Source organism: Vicugna pacos, chromosome 20, assembly GCF_048564905.1.
Source record: "Vicugna pacos chromosome 20, VicPac4, whole genome shotgun sequence".
NCBI classification, from domain to species: domain Eukaryota; kingdom Metazoa; phylum Chordata; class Mammalia; order Artiodactyla; family Camelidae; genus Vicugna; species Vicugna pacos.
Window position 1 is genome coordinate 30574576 of NC_133006.1, and position 26370 is coordinate 30600945.

At 41.0% G+C, this 26370-nt stretch overlaps 1 protein-coding gene and 1 long non-coding RNA gene across 5 annotated transcripts in view; one reads left to right on the plus strand and one right to left on the minus strand.

Annotated features, from left to right (window-relative positions):
• The first annotated feature begins 550 nt into the window (after positions 1–550).
• On the plus strand, positions 551–26175 carry LOC140687786 (uncharacterized). Of its 3 annotated transcripts, none has more exons than XR_012062327.1 (6): positions 551–771; positions 920–989; positions 8899–8949; positions 16244–16270; positions 21628–21710; positions 22386–26175. It is a non-coding gene; the product is annotated as an uncharacterized lncRNA (long non-coding RNA). The 3 variants fall into 3 exon arrangements; XR_012062324.1 differs by having other exon boundaries at positions 21628–21697; XR_012062325.1 differs by lacking the exon at positions 16244–16270 and having other exon boundaries at positions 21628–21697.
• Positions 10945–26370, minus strand: part of E2F3 (E2F transcription factor 3) — a 66119-nt gene continuing 50693 nt past the window's right edge. For both annotated transcript variants that reach the window (XM_072945600.1, XM_015234634.3), the window contains exons 2-7: positions 22988–23099; positions 21533–21752; positions 20082–20240; positions 16984–17098; positions 15517–15652; positions 10945–14332 (exon numbers count right to left, since the gene is read on the minus strand). In XM_072945600.1, coding sequence (XP_072801701.1) covers positions 14070–14332; positions 15517–15652; positions 16984–17098; positions 20082–20240; positions 21533–21752; positions 22988–23099 — 1005 coding nt within the window. In that variant the 3' untranslated portion in view covers positions 10945–14069. The remainder of the gene's footprint in view (positions 14333–15516; positions 15653–16983; positions 17099–20081; positions 20241–21532; positions 21753–22987; positions 23100–26370) is intronic.

Below are 26370 nucleotides of genomic sequence, written 5' to 3' on the forward strand. Positions count from 1 at the left end.
ACTCTCCTTTGAAAGCAAAAAAAAAAAAAAAAGAGAGAGAGAGAGAGAAGCTAGACAATTAAAGGATGAAAGGTAATACAAATCACATAGCATTTTCCCCCGAAGTACAGTAAATGGGGAAAAAAAGAGCAGAGGCCCAAAGAAGGTTGTAAACTGAGTTGAATGGCTATTTCCAAAAAATCATTAATAGTATATTGTTTGTCTCTGGTCTTCCATCGGTGCCTACTGGAATAACCAGAATTGGAACAGTAAGGTCCAAGATACCAAATACTAACCCTGGGTCAGGAGGGGATTTGGGCTCGGGAGTAGGAGGTCTGTGCCAGGCAGGTGTCTCCAAGCCAAGTTTCACACTGGTTATGAGAGCCTGGCAAACAGTGGGCCGGAGAGAGGGAAGATGTAAAAGAAAGCAAAGGTAATATGATGTTAGCTGTGGAATCAAGACAAAGGCAAGAAACAGTCAGTCAGCAAGAATGGCTCAGAAAGGATGTTCTTACGGGAGTTTTTTGCCCAGTGTTCTCACAAAATGACTACCAAAGGGTCAGCGTGTCCAGCACTGTGTCCGTGGCTGTTCCTGCTCTCATCGGCCTCTACCCTGTTGGCACCTGTCCACTAACGAGTTGTGCCTGGGGCCTCTGGGAAGGCAACTGAACTCAGCTGGAGAAGGGGCCTGGAGGAAAAGCCGTTTTTATCCAGGGCAGCTCCTGGCACTCGGTTTGCACACATCAACACTTCAGAGAAGAGTTAAGGAAAGCACTCCATGGTCCTGCTGAGGTGAAACTCTCATTTTTTCTGTCTCCTTGCTTCTCTTCTAAGATTTCTGTTTCTGATTTAATTCTTGGCTTTTCAAAAAAATAATGAATTGCAAAGCTTTGCCTTTCCTTTAATTCTACCCGATTTTCTATTTTTATCTTTCTTTCAGAAGGCTTGATTGCAGTGCACAGCACAGAAAAAAGATTAACTCAATCTATGGTGCATTAGTAATACATCAGGTAATGAACTATCACATTGGTACTCTGAAGGCCAGTTGTTCTCAAAGACCCTGTCAGTCCCTTACCTTTATCTTTCTGGTATTTTGGGGCCCAATCTCAAAATTTAAAAAAAATTGTGTAATAATTTTACATACAAAAATATTAATGCAGCATGAATGTGAGTTTTGATGCTTAATAATGAGATGAGCACCTGTGAACTCAACATCTAATTTTAAGAATAAGGTACCAATACCATTGTACCAAAGCATGTTCAATTTATAAACATTATTTTCATCATGCTTTTGGTGTTTTCTTAAGTCATCACCAAAACAAAGGGAATCTAGATTTTCTTCTATTTAATCTTCTAGAAGTTTTATGGATTTTGTTTTACATTTAGGCCTATGATTAATTTGGAGTTAATTTTTGTGAAAGAGGTTAAGGTTGTGTCTAGATTCATTTTTTTTTTTGACATGAGGATGTCCAGTTATTTTAGCACCGTTTGTTGAAAAGACTATCCTTTCTCCACTGAATTGCCTTTGTTCCTTTCTCAGTGACCAGTTGACTATATTTCTGTGGGTCTTATTCCTGGAGTCCAGTCTGCTCCACAGATCAATTTGTCTGTTGCTTCACCAGTGCCATGCTGATTTGATCACTACAGCTTTATAATAAGTCTTCAAGTTGGTAGTGTCAGTCTTCCAATTTTGTTCTTCAGTTTTCTTTTGGCTATGCTGGGGATTTTCCCTCTCCATATAAAATTTAGAATCTCTGTTGATATCTACAGAATAACTTGATCTATAGATTCAACTCAGACTTGGGGTTGAGTTGAATCTATAGATCAAATTGGGAAGAACTGATATCTGAACAATTTTTAGTCTTCCTATCCATGAACATGGAATAGCTTTCCATTTATATAGATCTTTGATTTCTTTTATCAGAGCTTTGTAGTTTTCCTCATGTAGATCTTATACATATTTTATTAGGTTTATACCTAAGTGTTTGCCAGCTCTCTTTCTAGTATTGATTTCTAATTCAATTCCACTGTGGTCTGAGGACCACTGTATAATTTCTATTCTTTTAAAAAATGTTAAGTTGTGTTTTGTGCTCCAGAAAGTGGTCTATCTTGGTGAATATTCCATGTGAGCCTGCTGTTGTTAGATGAAATTTTCTATAGATGTCAATTAAGTCTAAGTTATTGATGGTGCTGTTGTGTTCAGCTGTGTCCTTACTGACTTTCTGCCTTTTGGTGTCAATTACTGATAGGTATTGAAGTCTCCAGCTAGTAGTGGGTTTGTATATTTCTCCCTGCTGTTCTGTCAGCCTGATGTATTTTGACACTCTGCTGTTGGGCACATACACAGTGAGGACTGTTTTACACTTTGGAGTTTTGACCTCTTTATCATTATGTAATGACCTCTTTATCCCAGATAACTTTCCCTACTCTGAAGACTGCTCTGTCTGAAATTAATGTAGCTACTCCCACTTTGTTTTGATTAGCATTTGCATGGTATGTCTTTCTCCATTCCTTTATTTTCAATCTATCTTTATATTTAAGGTGGATTTCTTATAAATAACACGTAGTTGGCTCTTGTTTTTTAATCTACTCTGACAGTTTCTGCTTTCAATTGGTGTGTTTAGACCATTGATATTTATAGTGATTATTGACAATAGTTGGATCAATATCTACTACGTTTGTTACTGTTGTCTATTTTTGCCTTTTTTTTGTCTCCCACTTTTTTTCTTTCTTCTCTGGTTTTAAGTGAGCATTTTGTATGATTTCATTCTTCTGTCTTGTATAAATTATGCTTCTTTATAAAAAATTTTTAGCTGTTTTCATAGACTTTGTGGTATACATTTACAGCTAATCTAAGTCCATTTTCAAATAACACTACTCTGCTTCACATGCAGTACTGGTATGTCATAACACGCTATCTCAGTTCCTCTCTCCATCCCTTATAACACTGCTGCCATTCGTTTCACTTATCCATAAGCTACAATCATCTAACATATGGTTGCCAATTTGTCTGTTAGCTCAATTATGAGTAAGAAAAATAAAATATTTTATTTTACCTTCATTTATTACTTCTCTAACAAATTTCCTTTCTTTATGTAGATCTGAGTGTCTCACATCTATCATTTTCCTTCTCTCTGAAGAATTTTTTTTTTTTTTAAAGAACTTCTTTTAACATTTCTTTCAAGGCAGGTCTGCTGGGAACAAATTTCCTCAATGTTTACTTGTTGGAGAAAGTGTTTATTTCTCTTTTACTTTTGAAGGATAATTTTTTTGGGTATAGAATTATAGATTGATTTTTTTTCTTTTAACACTTTAAGTATTTCTCTCCACTCTCATCTTGCTTGCATGGTTTTTCTGAGAAGTCCAATGTAATGCTTATCCTTGCTTCTCTATGGATAAGGTATCCTCCCCACCTCCAGCTTCTTTTAAGATTTCTTCTTTGTCTTTGATTTTCTGCAGTTTGGATATGATATGCCTAGGTGTAGACCTTTTATCCCTGTTGGTGTTCTGTGAGCTTCCTGGATCTGTAGTTTGTTGTTTGTCATTATTATTGTAAAATTCTCAGCCATTATTACATAAAGCATTTTCTTCTGTTCCCTTTTTTCTTTCTTCTGGTATTCCCATTAAGTGCATATTGCACCTTTTGTAATTTTCCCACTGTTCTAGAATTGTCTGTCTCCCCTCTTTTTTTAAAAATTTTCTTTTCTCTTTGTTTCTCAGTTTAAGAAGTTTCTATTGACACAGCTTCAAGTTCATTGATTCTTTCCTTGGCCATGTCAATCTGTTGAGTTCATCAAAAACATTCTTCATATCTGTTTCTGTAGGTTTTTTTTCTTTGTTTGTTTGTTCTGTTTTTTGGTTTTTTCTTTGTTGGTTTTTGGAAGGGGGAAGTAATTTGGTTTTTTAAGTTTAGTTTTTATGGAGATACTGAGGATTAAACCCGGGACCTTGTGCATACTAAGCATGCCCTCTGCCACTGAGCTGTACCCTCTCCCTTGTTTCTGTGTTTTTAAGTTCTAGTATTTTCCTTTGAGTCTTCCTTAGAGTATCCATCTCTCTGCTTACATTTCCCATCTGTTCTTGCATGAAGTCCATTTTTTTTCCCATTAGAGCCCTTAGTATCTTAATCACAGTTATTTTAAATTCCCAGTCTCACAATTCTCAAACCTCTGCCATACCTGAATCTGGTTGTGTTGTTTGCTTTGTCTCTTCAAACTTTGTTTTTTGCCTTTTAGTATGCCTTGTAATTTTTCTCTGGAATTCAGGCATTATATATCAGGCAAAAGGAACTGCAGTAGGTAGGTCTTTAGTGTGAGGTTTTAAGTTTGTCTGGCTAGGAGGTAGGCTGTGTGTACTATTTGCTATAGCTGTGGTGTCAGTGGCTAAAATTTCCTCTACTGTCATTTTTATCATTCCTGTTGTCTTTGAGTTTTCCTAGAAACTCGTTTTTAAAAGAGCCTGAGACTCGCAGTTCTTTCCATTGCCATCCTCTATTCTGTACACAGCCCTGCTGATGTGGTGGTATGGTGTGGGAGATGGGAGGCATTCTGGAATCTTATGATTAGATTGCAGTCTTTTAGTGCCTCAGGCTGTGACCTTCACAAGCTTCTCTGCCTTTTTCCCCTGTAGGATGGGACAGGAATGCTAGAAGGGGCTGGAACTGGATATTTCCTTTCCCTGGTATCACCTAAACTCTGGCAAAATCCACATTGGATAGGCTCTGGCAAAACAGGTTTCCTTGAGGGCAGACCTTTGTTAGGGAGAACAGACTAGTCTGAGCATACTTCAAAATAGTTAACTTTTCTCCTCCCCTTGCCAGAAGCAGGAGGGAAATATTCTCAGATCTTTACCCTCAGGTCCTTCACCTTACGGCCCACAATGCCTAAAACATCTTATTATCTGGCTCTTCACAGAAAAAAATTCCGATCTCTGCTCCCCGTCTCTCTTTCCCGATTTCCCTCCTGGAGGGAGCACTAGTGAAAGTGTAAGGAGCCCTGAGACTGGGTCCTCGGGAGATTCCCTCACACTGGGGGCAGACCCCACAACCAGTCAGTTACCCTTCAGGTTTTCATACCAGTTGCTGGTTCCAGTGGCTGTTTCTGAGTAAGGTTTGTTCTCTGGATTTGCCTGCTTCTCCAGTTTACAGGGTGGTGGCTTGTCCTAGACCTCAGTTCTCTCACGGATCTAAGGAGAGTTGTTGATTTTCATTGTTTAGTTTTTTTCTTGTTGGGAGGACGGGAGGGGCAACGTCTACACTCTACACGTTGGACCTGAAACCACCCATCTCCTCTTTTTGTGCAACCTGTGAGCTGAAAACAATTTTTACATTTGTAAAATTGTTGGAAAAAATCCTAGGAGGAATATTATTTCATGGCAAGTGAAAACTACATGAAAATTTTAGAATTCATAGTTTTTATTGGAACACAGCCACGCTCATTTGTTTACTTACCGTTTATGGCTGCTTTCACACTACAGAGGCAGAGTTAAGTAGTTTTGACAGAGATCTTATGGCCAACAATGCCTAAAATATTTATTATCTGGATCATTACAGAAAAGAAAATTTTTTCCAATCCCTGCTGCCCATGTCTTAAAATTTCTTTATATTTTCCATCTCCTTTTCTATCTGGCTACATTCTGGGTAGTTTTGTCAGATTTACTACACCAGTTTATTATGATGTCTTTAGCTGTATCTCATCTGCTGGTTTAGCTTCATTTTGTTTTCTTTTCTTCAGTAATTGTATTTTAAATTTCTAACATTTTATTCTTTTTCTAATCTGTGTGGCAGGTTTTGATCATCTCTTCTTAATCACTCATTTTTGTGTTACCATCTTCTGTTTCTTTAAGCATTTCATACATATTTATACACTGTATCTGATAATTCCTTTACTTGAGTTCTTTGAGGTCTAAAACTGATGTTTGCTGCTTCTGCTGTTAATCCTGGTTTGTTTCCTTATGTATTTGATGATCTGGACTGTGATCTTACGTTTGGTAGATACAGTCTGTGGTCCTCCATTAAGGATGTCTTGTCCGGAGAGGATATGTATTTGCTCTGCTGAAAGTCAGGGGGATGATTCTGGCCTGGAACACTAGAGCCTTCTTTCAGTTTCTCTGGTTTAATCTCAGAGTCTTAGGTTCAGTACTTCAGTCTTTCTCGGTTGACCCAGGGCTTCTTTTTTCCTTAATTCCGGTGACAATATTCTACATGAAATTGATAGCCAACATTAGGTTTACCTGTTGTTCCCATTTACATGCTCTGCAACCTTTCTTTTCAGCTCAGTTTTCTTTTTTTTTATTCTTCTGGCCCTTATAAATTCCCTGTTATCTCAGCAATACAATAAAACTTTTTTTTTTCTGTGCAATCTAGATGTTTTGTAACAAGAGGGTTTCCTGGCCATCTAACCTGCCATATTGTCAGAGCAAGAGTCCTATCCAGTTCTTTCTTCTTCACTTACAACTAATTTTGCCCCCCCCGCCCCAGTTGCTGGTTTATCTCCTTCCCAGGACCAGGTAAGAGAGTTATTTCCTTCCTTACACCCCTATGGCTTCCCCTGTCTTTAACACTCACTTTATCCCCTCAATAGATACCCAAACTTTGAGTCAGTTGTTATGGTACCTTCTCTTTGACTAAAGGAGCAGCCATTCTTTGGTTTCTTGTCAAGGACAGGATTTAGCTGTGGCTCTTCTCAAGCATCTTGGGTCTCATTCTGTCTCTTTCCGTTTCTAAGCACACACAACCTCTATTCCCATTCCTAACCCATTTAAACTGCTCTCTTTGTTGACATGGTTTAATTTTTATGTACTAATGTCGTTATTTCAGATCTCTCTTGTGGAATCGCAGTGTTCTTTCTGGCTCCTTGGGTCTCCAGAGTATGGCTTACAGCTAAATGCTTTTCATCCTCTGCTTACATCACCACCCACATACTGTTCTGTCATTTTCAGATTGATTAGTTACTTCTGCAGCTGTTGCCATCAGTTATAAATGGCTTTAGATGGAGAGACAAGGCAGATGAAAATGTAAACTGTAAAGCCCTGAACAATGCTAAAGAGTATTCAAGGATGAGAGACACAGTATAATTTAGGCTTCAGCTGAGGCAACTGTCCCTGAATTTGATTATGCAGAAAAACTGTCTTAAAGGTTTCTGAAGCTGAAGAGTAGTCTGTACAGAAAGAGAAGTCTGAGTCTTTCAAGGGGGAAATAGAACATCCTATTTAGAAGATGTGGCCAATTTGATTCTTCCTCTGTTTAAATAGAGCAAATCGATTTTTATCAAAGACTGAGGACAAAAGAACCAGTGAGACTTAGACTTCCAGGGGTTTCCACCTCTCCTGATTTGTTGCTGTGCACTAGGCACAGAGGGTAATGATAGCGTCTACCCATGAAATGTGGTGTAGAAGAGTAGAGGTTACAGGGCTGGTCGACAGTGTGGACACAGATCTTCCAGCTTATGTCAGTTCAGAATGATGAATTAACCATGTCAGCCAGGCTGTGGGTCCGAGACCCAAACTGGGAAGTGGCAGCTCCCTGGTGTGCGTGTCTGAGCAGGGGAGCTAGGAGACCTTATAGATGCCACCAAAAGAGCATTATTGGACTAGGGTTCCAGAGATTTTCTTGACTGAAAGAAAAAAAAAAAACTCGTCACGGAACTGTCACATGATGAAATCAGCTCCTTGTTAGGTATAAGATTGTCTTCCAACTTAAATTCTGTGATTCTCTGATCATTACCAGTTAACATGGCTTTGTCTGAGTTGAAAAGCTAGGCCTTGATTGGCTTGTTTATCTTAATTCCCTGGGTAATTAAATTAAAACATGGTTTTAGTTCCCATGTTTCTGTACCCCAGCCACTGAAATTGATGTAGGCAATAGAGAACACATACATTTCCCTTTCCCCTAGGAACTGACTCTGCCTCTACTGTTACATGGTGTATACTTAGGTCCTAAAACAGCCCAGTAGAAGCACTGCCAGAGTTTCCAGTGTTGTTTCTGAGGGACATCCCTGATGACATGGGACTTTCACCATTCTGTTTCCTACAGCATTTCCTAGCCACCCCACATAGGGAACTCCAGAACTTTTTGATAGTACTCTTCACACACAAAGCATAAAGTTAATTTCTAGTGTTATAAACATTCCAGAATATTTCAATACATTGTTCTGTTTGTCTTTTCAGTCTTCAAGTCCCAGATTGAAGGGCACAAAGAAAAGCTTGCTCTTTGCATTCTGTGGATCACTGCAACTTCCTGCTATGAGTGTTACTTCTTTTAACTTCTTACTGACTCCTGGCTGATTCATTCTAAGTAGCCTGGGCAGGAATTCTCATTCATATCCCAAGGCGTGACCTACCATTTAATCTTGTCATTTTCCTTCGTGATATTTGGCTTGTAGTCTAGATTGGATTGAGGCCCCCCAGCTCCCTAGATCCTGGAAAATGAACCCATTGGTTTATTCGTGTTTGAGTTGTACCTACCTGGGCAGTCTTCTGCAGGCATGGCTGCATCCAGGTGCACAGGTCCCTAAACCACCCTGATCAGTGGCTCTCCTGATTTGTGAAGCTCTCCAGCAGCAAGGCTCCATCTTCCCTTCATTTCCATTTCTGCCTCTAACCATCTATCCTTCCATGTTTTCCAAATATGGCTTCAGAAAGAGAAATCACTTATCAAGATCTGGTCCTCAGAATTCACTTCTCCTAGCTAAAAGTTGTTTCTCTCTCAACTAGACTGTAAGCTTCCTCTTGCTGATAGGATGTATGTCTTTTTCTATTTGGACATTGGCACCTACAATGCCACCTGGTGTATGGCAATCACTTGATGCTCATTCAAAGAGTGACTGAATGAATAAATGAATAACTGTTTCTCTTAATAAACATTAAATGACTGAAGAAATTAACTTAATAATAGGTTTATTTTCTATCTCAATATTACAGACTGATTTCTAAATTCTCCCCAGAATGAGCCCATTTTAAAACCATACTCAGGTAAGATTCTGAATTATAAACTGTAGACACATCCTAGTCATATATTCACCTTTTGAGAAGATGCAGCTCTACACAATTGATCCAAACTTATCTAGTCTAGTTTTCAACTGTGTATAGACAATTCTTGTTTTATCCGCTAGCTCCCCCCTTCCTCCTCCACCATACTCCCTTTCAGTTATCTTTGTATCATTTTGTTCAGCTTCTATCACTGGCTTGACTGTAGAATAGCTGCTGACCAAATGTGCAGATCCCTGGGTAGGATGGCAGCTATGTTGGATGACAGAAATCAGGTGCCTAAACTCTGGGAAAATAGGGCTCTAGGCAGAACTAAAAATAAAACACAAAAATGTGAGAGAAAAGAAAAAGTCAAGCACAAGGTACAAAATGAGGTAGCTCATTATATCACTGTGCTGCCTCTGGGCTTTTAATTAACTTTTAATATTCTTAAAACTCAGACTTATCTGCTAAATCTGAATAATTCATTTAAACATGTATTATGTGCTTATTATGTGCCAGGCACTGTTCTAGGAACTTGGGGCACAATAGTGAACAATACATAGTACCTCTCCTCACTGAGCTTACATTCTGGAAGAGGAAAGATAACATATAGAGGATTGGCTCATGATGGTTGCTTTGAAAAAACATAGAGCACATATAAAGTACTTAGAACAGTACTGACATTCCAATAGCCAAAAGGTGGAAACAACCCCAGTGTCTATCAGGTGATAATAGAGAATTGAAATGTGGTATATCTATGCAATGGAATAGTATTCAGGCATAAAAAGGAATAGACTGATACATGCTACCACATGGATGAAACTTGAGGGCATTATGCTAAGTGAAAAAAGGCAGATACAAAAGGTCACATATTGTTACGATTTCATTTATAGGAAATATCCAAAATAGGCAAGTCCATAGAGACAGAAAGATCAGTGGTTGGTTGCTAGGGGCTAGGACTACAAGAGGTTGGGGAGCAGCTTAATGGGTATTTGGTTTCCTTTTGGGATGATGAAAGTTTTCTGGCACCAGAGAATAGTGATCATTGAACAACATTGTGCATGTATTAAATGTCACTAATGGTAAATTTATGCTATGTTTATTTTACCACATTAAAAAATATAGTACCTGGCATAATATAAGCATTCAATAAAACGCTTTATTTTTTACAGCAAAACAAAAATCTCTCTCAATCAGGAAATTAGCTAGGTAAATAAATTAAATTCTAATCACTGGAATGCTTTGCAGCCTTTGAAGAGAGTTAACATGATCTTTAAGTACTAACATGGTAAAATGTCCAAGACGTTATTTAGCAGGAAAAAAAGCAGAAGATCAGCATATATTAAGTATGATTTATGTTAAAAATACATATGTACACTCATACACATTTATATATGCCTAGAAAGCAAGTGGACCAGGATACACGTATGAAAAATGGGATGAACAGACTTGGGTGGGGCAGGGAATGTTTCTTCTTTGTACGTTATACTAGTGTATTGATTGTGTGTGCCTGTCTATGATACATGACGTTTTCAAGTTTTTACATGATGAGCTCTGAGTTAAGCATGTGACATGGCAATCATAAAATCCCAATTTGCTCATAGGTAGCATCACAAGAAATACAGACTCTAGAACAGCAGAGGTAATTACTGATCTCGAGAAATAGAATTTACTGACTTCATACTCCTTATGAGGAATAAAACTTGACTTGCTGTCACTTTCTCAGTGTAAAAGTCCTTCCTTCCATACCTGGAAGTGGTTTCTGCACACTGCGGTCAGAGACATGGCAAGTTCTTCCGCTTCTCAAAGTGGTGAGCACACCACAGGGGCTCAAAATTTTTATTTTGCTTAATGTTCCCCAAATCCCAAATAAATGGTAAGGCATATGATGTTTTGAACTTTTGTTCAAACTTTCCCCTTGTTAAAGTATGTCTTTAAAAATAAAATGAAGATAGAAGCATAAGACAAACAGTAAGAAAATCCATCCACAGTCTGAACTCTTAAAAAAAAATCATTTTATTGATCCTTTACCATACAAAATTTATTCAAATTACACCCATTTGAAGTGGTAAGATCACAGCTAGAGAACAGGTTACCCTGTAACAAATCTATTTACAAAATCCATCATAAAAGCTTTTTTTTTTACATTATATTACATATTTTCTTTTTTAAACTAGCATACAACACAAAGCTAAACTGATTAGTAGTTTGCCTACTCCCAACTTTGGGAGAAATACTTCCTTTTGACAAAATCACGTACCCCATAGGAAAAGAAATTTCCACAATCTGACAGTTGCCACCCGACTCACTCTGCAAGGCATCTTCCTTCAAATCCCTCCTCTTGTACACACAAGTTGTCATGCACACACTGAGTTCTTTCTTTTTCCTGAAAGCTAAAGCTTTAAATACTGCAGTTGTATTTACAGATCTACGTACAACAAAAATGAACACAAGAACCACCACCACAACAACAACAAAAACAAAAACAAGGTAACACTCTTAAAAAATTACAAACCAGCTAGAAAATATTCTGGCAGTGTTTACAAATTAATTGCTATTTTTGTACAAAATTGCTAGATAATGAAAATATGAGTAGACTGCGTATCAACTTAAATAAAACGATTGCTACACACAAATCTGTACATATAAACACACACCTAACACTGTTTGACAGCTCGTGTTGCTCTTTATACAGTTTACTTTCTAAGGCTCACTCAGTCATAATTCGCACACTTGTAACTTTTAGCCATTTCATGTGTGAGCTTTAATAGCAGCAACTCAATGGTACCAGGAAACCTGCATACTCAGTACTTAAAGTAACACAAATACTGTAGTACTAACCCACTTTGTGTGCCAGATACTATGTCAAAAAGAAAAGGACTAATGCAAACAGAATACAGTATGGACGTTTAATTAATGTACACCAGTTAAGCCCATTAACTGGGAAGACCTTATGCCTGAAGGAACTTTTAAGACTTATTAGGATTCCTTTCATTTTTAAACAATAAATATGGCATCACGTTACGAAAAAAGTTTAACGAGAAACTCAACCAAACACACAACCACCTAGCCAGGTGAGCTCAGTCTTTAGACTTTGGAAAAAAATCAGCTTTGTGCAGCTGGCAAAGAGAATTACACAAAGCTGGAAGCAGAGGCAGCTAACCAGATGAGATAAATATGGGACATGGGGAAAAGCTTGGCATAAATGGTTTCCCATACAGGAAAAAACCCCACAGTGCATTTCCAGTAGGCACTTGACACAAAGCTCCCCCTCCCTCCCCCACCCCAATGCTTCATCTAGGACCAAGTCCAGTGTGTGTGAGGGGAGGAGGGTGGGGGTGGAGGCCGAAGAAAAAGGAGGATAATCTGCACCTTTGTTTTTCTTCTCAAACATACACCCACGCATACCTACACAAAGAGTTTAAAGTGCTGGTGTCATTTGTTTTGACCCCACCACCACTTTGCATATTGTGGAAATCTACCTAGAGTAAACTGGCTGGGGCTTTCGTGGTTTTTTGTTTTGTGTTTTTCCTAAGGGATCTATTTTCCATGTAATTAAACGTATGAATCGAGTGCCTACTATGTGCCCACCACCATGTCCGGCACATAGCATTTCAATTTCACTGTTCTTTGTTTTGAGGTTTGTTTTTTTTTAGATGACTCCCTCATTCCCACAGTGTTTAGCATCCAAAGAATGGATTTGAGGTACTCTGCCGCATTCCCAGCGGGAGATGGCCATCTCTCCCCTGGCCAATGGGAAAGCCATTCTTGGACAGAACTGGTAGGATTTGCAGCTGACACGAAGCCTCCAACTTGGGACACCATTCTTGCAGAGTTAAGTGGGAGATGCCCTGTTCTCACCAGCTGAAGTAAATGCCACTGATAGAATGCTACTCACACAACGGGGGACGTCTCTCTCCCCAGAGGCCTCTCCATCTGACCCCATCCTGAGAAGCGGTCTCCCTGAGTGCAGTATAAGAGAGCCCTTTCCCCGGTGGCGGGGGCCCGGGAGCCCAAGGACGGAGGGGTGCACGCCTGCTGCTCCTTGGGGCTGCTGTGTCCTCTGACCTGGTTCTCTTTCCAAAGGGGCCACCCCTATCAGCGAGCGCCACTCGCTCCAGCGCCCCCTCCCGGGAAAGGAAGCAAGATGGGCAAAGCTTCTTGCAGAGGCTGTTAAACCTTAGATCACACACATTTAGATGCTCTGATCAGTAGAGGTTCTCTACCTCTGCTTAAATAATTTGAATTAGCAAAAACTGCTTCAAAGTAAACAATTCAATTGAAATGGTGATGGGTGCCACAGGAATGCTTAAATGGCGGCTTAAAAAAAAATCTAAAACAATCCACAAAGAACTCCTAAGTAGGCATTTGCTACAAATCAACTTTAAACTTACAAATACGTTGTGGGCAGGGGAGTGGGAGTGGTTTATGGAGACAGGAAAATCCACAACAGCTTAGAGGGGCAGAACTTGACTATTCTTCTGTATCTGCAACAAATATTTGAAAAGTTTCTTCATCCGAAAGGCTGTGGAGGATCTCTTGACCTCCTAGTGGGACACACGGTCCATAGCTTAAACTGAATTATGACAGTAATTTAAATATTCCTAAGAAGAGCTGAAGAAATCCGTTTCATACTTTTGCATGACTTCAAGTTTACAGTTCCTGCAGTTCCATTCCATATTAGCAGACCCCAAAGACATGCATTCTGTGGAGAAGGCACGGCTTGAAATGCTATTAAGGAAGATTGCTGTTTTCGAGTGGGCCGGGTGGCCAGACCCCATTCTACAGCCCATCCGTCAGGCACAGCAAGCCAGTCCGGGAGGGAGGGAGGAAAAGGACGGGTGAGAGACACCTGATTGCACATTTTCTCACTTGCCGACTCATCCAGGAGATTTTGGAGCCTGGGGCAAAGCAGGGCTTTCCCAAGGGAGCCTGCAACTGTGCGTTTAGACAATTTTTTTTTTTAAATTCATTAAAATGTCAGCTTTGTTCTGAAGTTCGTTGTTTACTTCATGATACTATCTTGGAGGAAGAAGGTAGGAAGGGACAACACTGCATGACAGATGTTCTGGTTCCATAATAAAAAAATATTGGTTTATAAGGGGAGTTCACACAAAGCATGATCAACTACACATAAAGTCTTCCACCAGCGGGAGCTTTTCCAAATCATAAGCATCAAAGAGATCGCTGATGCCTTCTTCCTCCCCAAGGCTTAGGAGATAGTCTTCTTGGAGCAGGGGAGGCAGTAAGTTCACAAATGGTCCTTCTAGGTTGGAAGGAATTTGGTCCTCAGTCTGCTGTAAAAGGTTGGCTGGGGAGGCCAGAGGAGAAAGGTTTGCCATAGAGATCGAGCAATCACTATGTCCTGAGTTGGTTGAAGCCAAGTCTGAAAGGAAAAAGTTGGTGGAAACCAAAAATAAGGCAAAAATCAAATTGATTTTTAGAGGGACTATACATGTTGCTATTATAAAAGCAGGCACCCTCTGCTAAGGACAATTAGATGACATTATGGTACAGATCACCTTTATACTAACAGGCACTGTAAGCAGTGACTCCAGTCAGCCGTGTTTTTTTTGGTGGTGGTTGTTTTTGTTCTGGTCTACTAATCTTTTCCAATAACTACTGTTAGCAAACAAGAATTACAAATAGCTTCAAATATTAGGGACTAACAAGTTCAGAAAAGTCTCTCTGATATCAAGTAGTCATTCTTTAACAAAAAAACAAAAGAAAACATGCAGACTGAAAAGTTGGCTCCCTGATAGAAATCACCAATTTTAACTTAGTCTTTTTTGAACAACTAATTTATTAAAGACATCTCTAAAAATACAAATAATAGGACACATCCACTTTGAATTTTTAGGGTGGAAAAACAAGTGCTATTTTGTTTTACCATCCGAGGTGCTGTATTTTTGCTCAATGTTAAGTCAGTCTATTTATTTAAATCACTCCTATTCTTGCTGCTATACAGGGAGGCAGTAGAAGAAGAAAATTAAATACACAACTCCAGTCTGAAACTGGGGGGGAAAAAAAAAGACTGCAAAGTGCTTCCTTGGCTGTAGGGACTGTGGAGGGCAGAGGACTTTAGATTTATATTTCAGGGGTTTCCCTCCCTTATTTTCTCCCCATCCCGTTAGGGGAAAAATTAAGATAAAACTTGGACAAAAGGCTTCTTTCTCTCTGTACTTTTTCAGTTCCCTCTCTAATGGCCTCTGCATTATCACTCAGAGGTGTTTGGCCAAAGGTAGCTGATGATTCACCCAGACAGCTCACAGCCTCACTCCTCACTCCTCACTTCAGTTTCCCCAAACACTGTGAGGAAATGGTTTCTACCGATAGCAAAAGCCTGAAGGGAATCCATTAAGTGGGTGGAGGAGCCATTTGCCCAAGATCATCATTTTATCCTGTAAACCATTCAGAATGCCTTAAAAAAAAAAAAAAAAAAAAGTTACCTTAATAATATTAATAACAGAAATTTCTGTTTCTTGCCTAGACTTGTGGTTCTGAAACTGGATCCTTCTAGTCACCTTCATTTTAAATACAGTTTCCAAATGACAAGAGTGGAATTTTTACCTTTGGAAGTGGGTTTAGGGATATTCCCATTGTGGTCTTGGTTGTTTGTTTTCATCGGACTGTGTGTTTCAGTCTCTTCTGGACACAAATAAACCTCAATGGGTCCTTGGGTACTTGCCAAATGTATTTGCAGGCTCTATAAACAGAAGGAGTGAGACGTTCAAACTGAAAGTTCTTTTGGAAATGAAAGCTATAGTAATTGTCATCAAAACATGGAAAGTAAGGGTAATTCTTGTTGCTCCTTTTGCTTCTCCTCTGGTAGTCTACCTCAGTCAGTGACTGTTGTCCTCTAGAGCAGGGATCAGCAAACTACAGCCCAAGGGTCAATAAATAAATAAAGTTTTATTGGTAGAGTCTTGCCCATTCCCATGGTTTATGTATTGCCTCTGGCTGGTTTTTTTGTTTTCCCTGCTGTGATGGCGGAGCTGTGCAGTTGAGTAGTCCCAACAGCCAAAAATACTTACTGTCTGGCTCTTGAAAGAAAAAGTTTGCTGACCTCTGCCCAAGAAGAGGTGATTAAAATATATAAATATATATATTCCTTGTATGCAAACTATTAAAAAGTCTTTTAAGTGTTCCAAATACACTATTTCCATGTTATTATTTCTTAACAGTAGGGCTTCATGTGGAACTTTAATAACCACTGGATGAATAGTGTTCTTAAGTGCTCAGAACTGAGTTTAGTAAGAATGCAGCACACTAATGTTTAAAATTCTTCTTCATCTAGGTCATAGGGCTATTATTATCATTTAAGGTAAGAATTCTACCCTAGAAGCTTGCAAATTTCATTCTTTTTCTTTTTTATACATTCTTTTTAACTACATTATTTTATAGCTACAGTTTAGGCCTGTATTATCAAAGTATATCTGAAAGCAATCACAGAAATATGCCTTTTTAAAAAAAATATTTGAGTCTATCAATTAACCCAAGGTCCCATTTGATTTCTTAAAAGTAAGTATGTTATAAATGACACATTCTTAATACATGCTAAGATAGAGAGGTAGGTGGGTATAGCTCAGTGGTAGAGCACATACTTAGCATGCACAAGGTCCTGGGTTCAATCCCCAGTAGCTCCATGAAAAAAAAAAAAAAAAAGACAGGGAGATAGTTTACAACATGTATACCTCTATTCATGGTAAGGATCATATCCAGGGTAATCAATATAAAATTCCCCAATGGTTCAAATAGATCAGAACCACCAGATAACAAATTATGAAAAAGAGGAAGTACAGGAAAGAAGGGGCATCATATACCCCTTTGAGTTGAATGCCCTCCTATGTTAAAATTAGACTTTCTGGACACTCAGTACACATCAAACTGTTAAAATGTTTTTAAAGTAAGGTTAAGCAAAGCAGATGGGAAAGAACTATCAAGCTTCTAGGAGGATACAGACTTTAACCACGAGCCAGTGATTCTTCAGCATCCCAAACAGATCTCTGCAGATGAACAAAGACATGATCTCCTTACCTCTATTGGGTCAGGCACTTCAAGTCTTGTTTCTGGAGGGGCTTTCACAACTATAACAGTTTGGTCTTTAAGGCCACTAATTTTTCGAATATCTTGATATGTAACATAAGCTAACGTAATGAGTGTTAAGGAAATCTTCCAACTAATCGACTCAGGTGTAACCATTATGAAGATAACAAAAAGATGCATGGAAAACTTACAAAGTATTTTTTTTCTTGTAAGAATATATGTGTCTCTCCTTCTAGATCTTTAAGTATATGAGTTCTCCCATGAATCCTTTTTCCTGGTTGATAGTCTAAACAACAAAAGTGTACAGTTTTTTCCTAAAAAGTCCATGGCTATTTAAGATGTTAAACACAGAAACAAAATAGTTAAAATAAACTCAAAAGAAAACTAATATCCAATTTGGTCAGGGATTTTCAAACCAGGTTCCTCTGGAGCACAGGTATTCCATGGACTCCAGTGAAATGTTCTGTCACTCATCTTGAATGATGGCAAATGCTAATTTACAGAAAAAATTTAAGCTCTGGTAAACATAATTTTTTTGAAACTCCACTAACTTCTATCTGTTACTTGACTATTAGCAAATGTCAGCAGCCACCCAGACGAATGGATGAGTAGCTAATATAGACACATCTATGTCAGTGGAAGAACTCGAGAGTACTGCTCAGGCAGACAGCTTGTTTTCCTAACTGCCCCTGGGCTGGTTGTGATTATATATTGCCTGTTGATAAGAGTGTCATTATTTCTCTGTTAGGAAAATTATCCTTTGTATGATATTATTAACTACAATACTTAAGTGTTCACAAGGAGGAAAGCAGCTTCCAGATACTCTGTAACCTGAATGATTTAGGAAAAGAGAGTGAGATAATATTTCAGTACTCTTGGGAGTTACTTCTGAGCACCGAACACTTCTTTTAAGGGCCCCAATAGCCAAACCTAAGAGGATATCATGAAAGAATGCGGTACTTGTATGATAAAAGAGAGCCAAGCTTTCACTTGGTGCTGCAAGAGAACGGGCCATATAGCCTTCTTACATAAGAGACATGAAGCAACATAATTAATGTACAGTGTCTTTGGCCAGTTGCCTTTTATATTAACCTACAAAAAGTGTCTAGGATAAGACAGCAAATCACAACTCAATGAAGGCATTCCTGCAGGTAATATCAAGTAGCAAATGGAGTCTGTGATCTAACATGTTTGATACAGAAATAGGACAGCCTAGAGCAAATGATGTCCCTTAGATCAGTAGCTTTTCATTAGAAACTGAAGAAAGCTATGAATTTACTGTCCAGAAAAAAGCACATTCACCCCAAATCTGCATGCACATTAAGGCATCTGTCAGAGTCTATGATCTTTGAGTCTCAGTAGTTCAGACAACAGCTAAATTCAGTGTTGAGCTTGAAAGGATAGCTCATTCAGGATTCTGGGTTTTAGGTCATCTGTCTCATCAAGGAAGCCAATTGGTGTCTTTCTAGAAGACTTAACACACACACTTGTGAATTTTTACTGAGAACAGTGGGGAAACTGATAACTAGGTACTTACCCCACGGTCCACTGTCAAAAAGCTATTTGACAACAGCTTATTAAAATAAAAGCTCATCTACAATTACCCAACATGCTGCAGGAAGGAAAATTTCAACACATTTGTGAACAAGCTGTAACAAATTCGGAACTGAATGGCGAATTGAAATAAATTGTGCAAACATATTCTCTAATCTTACAAACTCAAAGTGCTTCCATTGTGGCTCCCTCTTGAATTTGCTTCTTGGGTTAGCAGCCCCCTGCAAGGAAGCTTTCATTTTCTGCAACAAAGGCTCCAGAGAAAACTAATGTAGGTACACGTTCCGGAAAGCTGCCAATCACGTGTAACCACCACCTCTCCTCCTCGAAGGGACTCCCGACTGAACAGTGAAACAGCCTAACTAGAGCTATTCTTGTTTCTTCCCTTACAAACCCACTCTGGCCACCACTGGGGGTTCAGATCATCACACCTCTTCTCCAGCTCACTAATCATCAGCTGACAAGGTTAATCCTTTGGGCAACAGGAAATGAACAATCAGTTTCAAAAACTGCCTGGATTGGAAAATAAATGTCCCCATAACTCCAAGGGAAAGCCTATTAGAGACAAGACACTAGAAGAAACTGGGCAAGACTCATTTTATTTTCTAACAAAGATAAAGGTGGAATAATCAGAAGTTTGGCACTGAAATTCGAGATAACTTAAAACACTGGTTTGGTTTTCTACTAATAGCTGAGAATATTGCAAAATCTTCTGGTCAGCACAATGAAGTAATCTCCCTACTCTATGGTCTGAAGTGAGGTGATGAACAGTAAGTTTTTCTGAGGTGGTCAACAGTCTATTAGCGAGCTAAGAACAAGAGTTGGCTTTTTATATTTTTATTTCCAAGGACTAATGTTTCTAGATAAATAGATAAACTGAGATTTCTTAGGCCCTGGGGGTGTTTCTGAAATCACTTTTTGGTGTTGTGAGTCAGCATAACACACTTTAAAAATTATAGAATGATCCTTCTATCTTCCTGCAATGCTTTCAACTATATAGCTCAATTCAACCAATTCCAATTGCTCCCGATATCTGAGGAAGAGAAAATAGAATGTGAGAACCCCAACAGTGACAGCTAACACCCACCCGAAATCTGGAAAGCCAGAGATAACTCTGCCCAATGTTATCATTAATACGAATACTGACACCTTGCGTATCTCATTAATAGCTTTGCCTTACGCTATGAGTGTATCCATATGTCCCAACCACACATGAATAAAATGCTTTAAAAAACAGTTCCCACCTGGCTATCAAAATAGATATGATAGGTTCCAGTCCAATAACTATCATTCCATAAATACTGACTTCTAGACAGTTAAGTGGGTTTGTGCGCGCATGCGGGCACGCGCACACACACATGCGCGCGCGCGCACACACACACACACACACACACACACAGATGCATGCGTGCACGCACACGCTTACTTGCATGAAACGAGAGTAGATTCTACCTTGTGTGTGAAAGTCAGACCGTCAACTCTGGAAACCGTCTAGAAGGCACTAACCCCCACCGACCAGGTGGCACAAAGGATATCTTTGATTCTCTGAATCCTCGGTTAACAGTTTGAGGTCCAGGGTGCAGCTTTGGATCAGTTCATCTAATTTCTTCTCTTCCTGACTGAGCTCGGTCACTTCTTTTGACAGGCCTTGACACTGGGCCAGCATGCCCCCGTCCTCAGACAGACTGCAGCCCCTGGAAACCCAAACACAGACTTTGCATGGCTACTCGAGAGGCTGGCGGGGAGCGGGGACAGGGAAGGCCGAGAGAAGTGGCCCTTTGGGTACATGCCCCCTCTTGATGCAGGAGGTCACATTGCTTGCTAGCCAAGTGTTAAAATTAGGATGTTTATACATATTTCTTCATACAGTCAGTTCTTCATTTTTCACACTATAGAAATTAAGTGAAAAAAACACTGCTATTTTCAGGTTTCTCTCCTCCATAGGAGGCCTGTTTCTTCAGAAGACTCAAACTCAAAGGGTAGCTCCTCCCTGCCACATGCCTCCCAGTGGGGAAAAAGAAACAGGGAGACAAAGGACAGGAAGACATAGCAAGATGGAAAATTTGAAGGAAACAATGGAATGGTTCAATATTCAACAAAACATCATCCAAAAAGTACAAAAGATGTAGGTTATTACTGAGGGTCTTATACCAACAACTGCAAAGGAAAAGGCTGAGGAAGCATGTCTGTGCTGTACGCAGGAGCAAAGACCAGTCTGCAACAGGTCTGTCTAAACCACAAGCTAAAAATGGGTCGCTGAATCGTCACAGAATTCCCCCAAAGTACAAAAAAACTACCTGTTCATTTTATCATGTTTGAAGCAGTGTTTTTTTTCAAAGCCAACCTATAACAGATTTACTCCTTCTACTCATGCTTTAACAGTTCCTTTTAAACTGCTGGGTGTTCAGTTGCCCGGTCCATAATTCACAAATGACATTATTATACATTTAATCATACATGTAATGTGTATTCACCTCGCTTTCCAGATGGTGCAGGGGCATTTAAGTCTTGCCTTAATTTACACAGAAAGTGAGTTAATCTGCTATGAGAACCATACATAAGGATATTTGACAACTGTGCATATAGACAGATGAGTTAATACACAGCCACAGTTTCTAAATTCCTTTTAGAAGCCAAAGACACGTGTAAGCATCTATTAGATTACACACATGAGTACACACGTGGGTATCATGGTAACAGATGAAGAGCCTTTTACTTCACATCTGCAGGGCGCTATTTAATCCCAGTCCCAGGATCCCCAGGCTAGTAGACTATAAACCCTTTTATCTCTGACTGCATCTAAACAGAAAGTCTCTTTGTCAAGAGACTTTGAACTGCTGGCTCAGGAGTTGAGGAGGAAAGAGAGAGGAGAGAAAATGAAAGAAGCGTAGGCATGAATCTGAAAGCTGGGGCTGGGAGGAGCCCCGCGGCAGTGTGAAAGGACCCCACCAGAGCCAGGGAGTGGGGGGCCGTGACTCATACTCACATCCACTGCACGTTGTTCTTAGACTTCTTCTTAATGAGGTGGATGCCTTCCAGGACATTGGTGATGTCATAAATCCTTCTCTTTTGCACCTTCAGCACCTCTGCCGCCTTGTTCAAATCCAAGACCCCATCCGGTGACTGGCTCAGTAGCTGAATGAACTTCTTGGTGAGCAGACCAAGTGAAGTATCATACCGTGTTTTTTCTGAGGGAGATTTTGGAGCTTAAAGAAAAACAAAAACCGAGCGGGTGGGGGGATAGGGGGAAAGGTAAAGAAATGAAGAGTTTCTTTGCAGTCAAGCAAGCCCTCTTTCCCCCAGCAGCCCAAGTATTAGTATCGGAAGCAAAGCTGTGGTCGCTGATTTTTTTTTTGGTGAGTTACAGAAAGCTATGAAATTGCTTTATTAGAAAAAGAAGGGACAGTAAAAATTCCTGTTTAATTAAGACATTTTACTGTGAATTTCTCTGTAGTTTCTTCTTTGGCTTACCCTACTCCCTGGGTCTAGTGAAGTATCTCACACATAGTAGGTGCTCAAAAATATCTGTTGAATGAATGAAAAAGTGCTGTAGCCTCATGGGATCAGCACGTGTGGAGCCTAACTTGATGGGGTCAGGCTATGAATCTCTCCAGTATCTCATGACGGGGCCAGACAGACTCATCCTACCTGGCTTTTCAGGCGCCGGTGTCTGTGTGTGTGTATATAACTTGTTCACCAACTTTTCAAATAGTGGCGCCGAAGAATACCTGGGAGAGTCTTCCCATCCCATCTCTCCATCCCTCCAGAATGAAATGTCTGCTTAATACTGTATTTATTCTCTTCGAGGTGCAATAAATACTGTATTTATTCTCTTCTAGCATTACACACAATTTGTGGATTGCCTAATTCATAAACTACAGGAGAGGACAACATCTAAATTAATTCAGCCTTTGCGTTAAATGCCAAAGACATCCAGGACTATTTAGCTATTTCCTACCTAGTTTTCTCTCTCTCCCAAAAGAAGCAATGACCATATTTGACGGAAGTGGAAACTAGCTGCAAGTTATTGGTCTCAGTCCATCCTCATGCTGCCATGGCTGCACCAGAGATTTAAGGGACGCCGGCAAAGTTTGTCTATGCCCAGCTCACCTCAGCCCCTGAAGTGAAGGTCCATTAAGGAAAATTAAAATTAAATCTGGTGACAGAACGGTGCCATGAAACTTGTATTCTGAGTTGAAGAATGAAACTGCACGCATCGGAAGAGGCCTCCCCTGAAGTCAGTCTCCAGGTCTCAGAGTGGCTCTGTAAACCTTGCCTGGGTGTCTGCAGACATTGTATTTATGTTTTGGATAGGCACAGACAGAAATGAAAAGAACCAAACATGCCAAAATCATCCGCACCTGGGCACCCCTTCAGCCACGAGCTCTGAAAGGTGGGAGGCTCACACCAGAGAGTAAGAAAGAGAGGACAGGATCCTTACTTTTTGGACTATCTGGACTTCGGAGCGCAGCTCTGCCTTTGCCCTTGGGGGTTTTTAAACCATCTGAGAGGTACTGCTGACCGCTTTCTCCTAGCTCCAGCCTGCGCTTTGCCTGGAATAAGAGAGTACAGTCGTTGGTCGCTGGTCATGTGGACGATCACGAGTGAGGCTGTGTGATCCGGCCCCTGCCAAACGCTGCGGGCTCGTGCGGCTCTCAGCGCCCCTGCTCCGCCTCTCTCGGGGGGCCTGGCTCCCTGCCGAGGCGCCAGGGGCGGGGCCGCCACGCAAACTCCCTCTCCACCTGCAGTGACCACCCCCTCTGCTCAGACGGCAAATCCAATCACCCTTCTGGATCAGGTTCTGGAACCACTTTGTTCCTTTTTCTCATTGATTCCACAGACGCGCCAGGCATGGGGCTAGATATGAGGTATACCACAGGCATCGTGGAACTTAAATCGACTTCTCCCTGGTAAACCTCTGCTGCCTGTCTTCCTCTCTGACCTGGGATGAACCCCTTTCCTTGAGCTCCCCAAACACTGTGTTTATTGGTATCATAACACTTGCTCAATTTAAGAGTTATTTCACTGATCTGTTTCTCATTTCCTTTAAGGTAGGGACTGTTTCCCATTTATCTTTGTATACCTAGGGCTTGGCACAGAGCCTGGGTTTCTGTAGGTATTCAATCACGCACTCACTCTCTCTCTATATATATATTCAATGAAAGAAAGAGTGATTGAATAGTAACACAACTAGTCAGAGACTACAAATGGTCATTCATCAGAATAACAAATACCTCAGACACTCAATTTTGGGCTTCAACTGGTATTACTTTCCCGGTTTTGTCATCAAACTTGGCAAACAAGCAGTTCTCGCCCAAGTTTTTAATCTGATTTTCACTTTAAAAGATCTCCACTTCATGTCTTCTGTGTCCTGGGCTCTGGGCTCAGGAAACAGAGGTAAGCAAGACTGATGAGAGTCCCTTCAGCCCTAGTGCGCAGAGCTGAGACAGAAGCCAGGGAACTAAGGAAGCAACTGGTGAGTACCATCTGGGTGTGAAGGGCATTCAGACGGGAGTGGTACCAACGAGACACCCACATGGCAGTGTGCACTGAGGCTCATTTCAGGGCAGATTCTTCTAATGAGGAGATTGACAACTTCAAAATAACTGCCCATGACACAGAAAGCAAAGTCACAACTTAGCCGATGACAATCCAGCTTCTCTGCGCAAAGTTTTCAGCTAAACTTGCTCTGTTCGCCACCCTAGCCACTAGCCGGAGGGGCTCGTCCGAACGGATGCATGGTATCCCTGTAAACCATACACTGGATTTCAAAAACTCAGCACAAAAAGGGGTAAAAATAGCTCAGTAATAACTTTTATATTGATACCATGTTAAAATGAAGCTGTTTCAGCCTTACAAAATATTATTAAATAAGAGGGTGTTAAAACGACCCTCTCACCAGTTTCCTTTCTTAGACAGACATACTTTACTGTATGGCCTGCATCTGTGGCACACGTTATCTTTCCACTGGGCAGTGCTGAGCTAACCCACATCACTCCAAAGGCCTAGGAATGATAGCAAATTAACATTCTTAACTCCATTTTCCCCTCCCAAATACTCCATCAGATCCTTGTGTGGGCCTGTGGTTTTGGTTGGCTCTGGGAGCATTCCCTCTTCTTCAGGCAAAAGCCCCTGATGGTTCTTTGGGGAGCATCCCTCCCTCTCCCGGAGTGAGAGCACTGTGCCCCCAGGTGACCCGGCCTGCGCCCCCCACCCCCTGCCATGACTAGGTCAGATGGCACAGGACCAAAACTGGCTGAACAAAGGCCAACCCCAGGAATTTTTCTGGAACTACCAGTAGGAAGGGGTGTGCCTTCTCAGTAAGGTTGATAAGCTGGTAGGATGATAAGCTGGCAGCTGGAAGCCACCTGCAAATGAGGCCTCCCCAGGGGAAAGCAGGTGGAGAAACGGAGAGAAAGGGGTCTGAGGCCATCATTCAGAACCCCAGCAGGTCAGACACTGGGGGCAACAGCTGGTCCTCCCCAGACTTTTCAGTTACATCAGCCAACACAATCTCCTTTTTTGCTCAAAGCACTTTGAGTTGGGCTCCTGAAAGTGTGGTGTGCAGGGGACAGCCTGTGGACCTGGCTGAGCCCGACGGGCTCCAAAGCACTGGGGAGCGGGCGTGCCTTGCTGAAGTGGGGCAGGGGTGTCGGCCACTTCTCATGGCTTTGAGGGAATTATTACTGACAGAGACAAGCTTCACTGGAGGCTTACCTAAAGTTTGTACACAAGGAGGAAACGGCTTTCCTCTGAAGATCCTCTCTTTGTAGAAAGCTACCCGAGACACAGCCCTCTTCTGCGCCCCCGCCGATGTCCACGGAAGGAAGGCAAAATGGGAAAACAGCTTGGGACCCTGAACGCCTGGACCCTTCAGGCTGCGCCCTCCTTGCATCCGCACAAGAAAGAACCACCTGTACCAGTAGCCTGGGGGTGAACTCGTTTTGCCTCCCCTTCTTGGGCTATTGTTTCCAGTACTTCGAGGCAAAGGCCTGTGGAAGTAGTAAGCTGTGGGCTGGGGACATTCCCAGAGATCTGCTGCTAAGAAAATGAGATCTAACTTCAAGGACCAGGGCTAGTCAGGTTGTGGTACCAGGCACCAAACCAAATCTAAGCACTAGACAGAAAATGTGAAAGGCACTTGTCTTGCCAGAGAAGTCCAAAAAGCAAAAGGCCTAAGATACCTCAGTCTTGGAGGGACTCAGTCACTAAGCCTGCGAATCTCACCAACAAGAAACGAGCTGTGAAAGAAGGGCAGACCCCGGAAATCCTCCCAGAGGCTGGAGATCGAGGTGGCCATCTTGGCTCCACAAGCAAGTCCAAGGGCCAAGGGCCTGGCACTCCTGCTGAGGACGCAACACACTTGACCACTGTGGGCGATGCCCCCTTTCCAAATGGACATTTCTGTTGGGTTACTCTGTTCTCTTTCCTGCACTGTTTGGTGAATGGGGACTGAACTGGACTTGAGGACAACAGCCCTTGTAGGTCCTAGATCTGAGGATGGACACAATGGCCAAACTCTTTGGGGAAAAGGCTAAAAATTGTGATATATGATGAAACAGGATTACTTTAATGCTTACCTTAGCAAATTCTAGTGCACATGCTTAATAAAACAAATAAGAAACCAGATGGGAGGATTTAAACAGTGCATGTAGTTTTTGCCTACACCCCATTGCCCTGGGCTGAGCACCAGGGCAGAGGAAAATCTCTTCTTGGTTGTCTCAATTTTTGTTTGTTCTTAGTGTGAACATCTTGCTGAACTGAGAGCTACTCTGTTTATAAACAGATCTTCATGGTGTACCAGTAAAGCAACTAATGCATCTG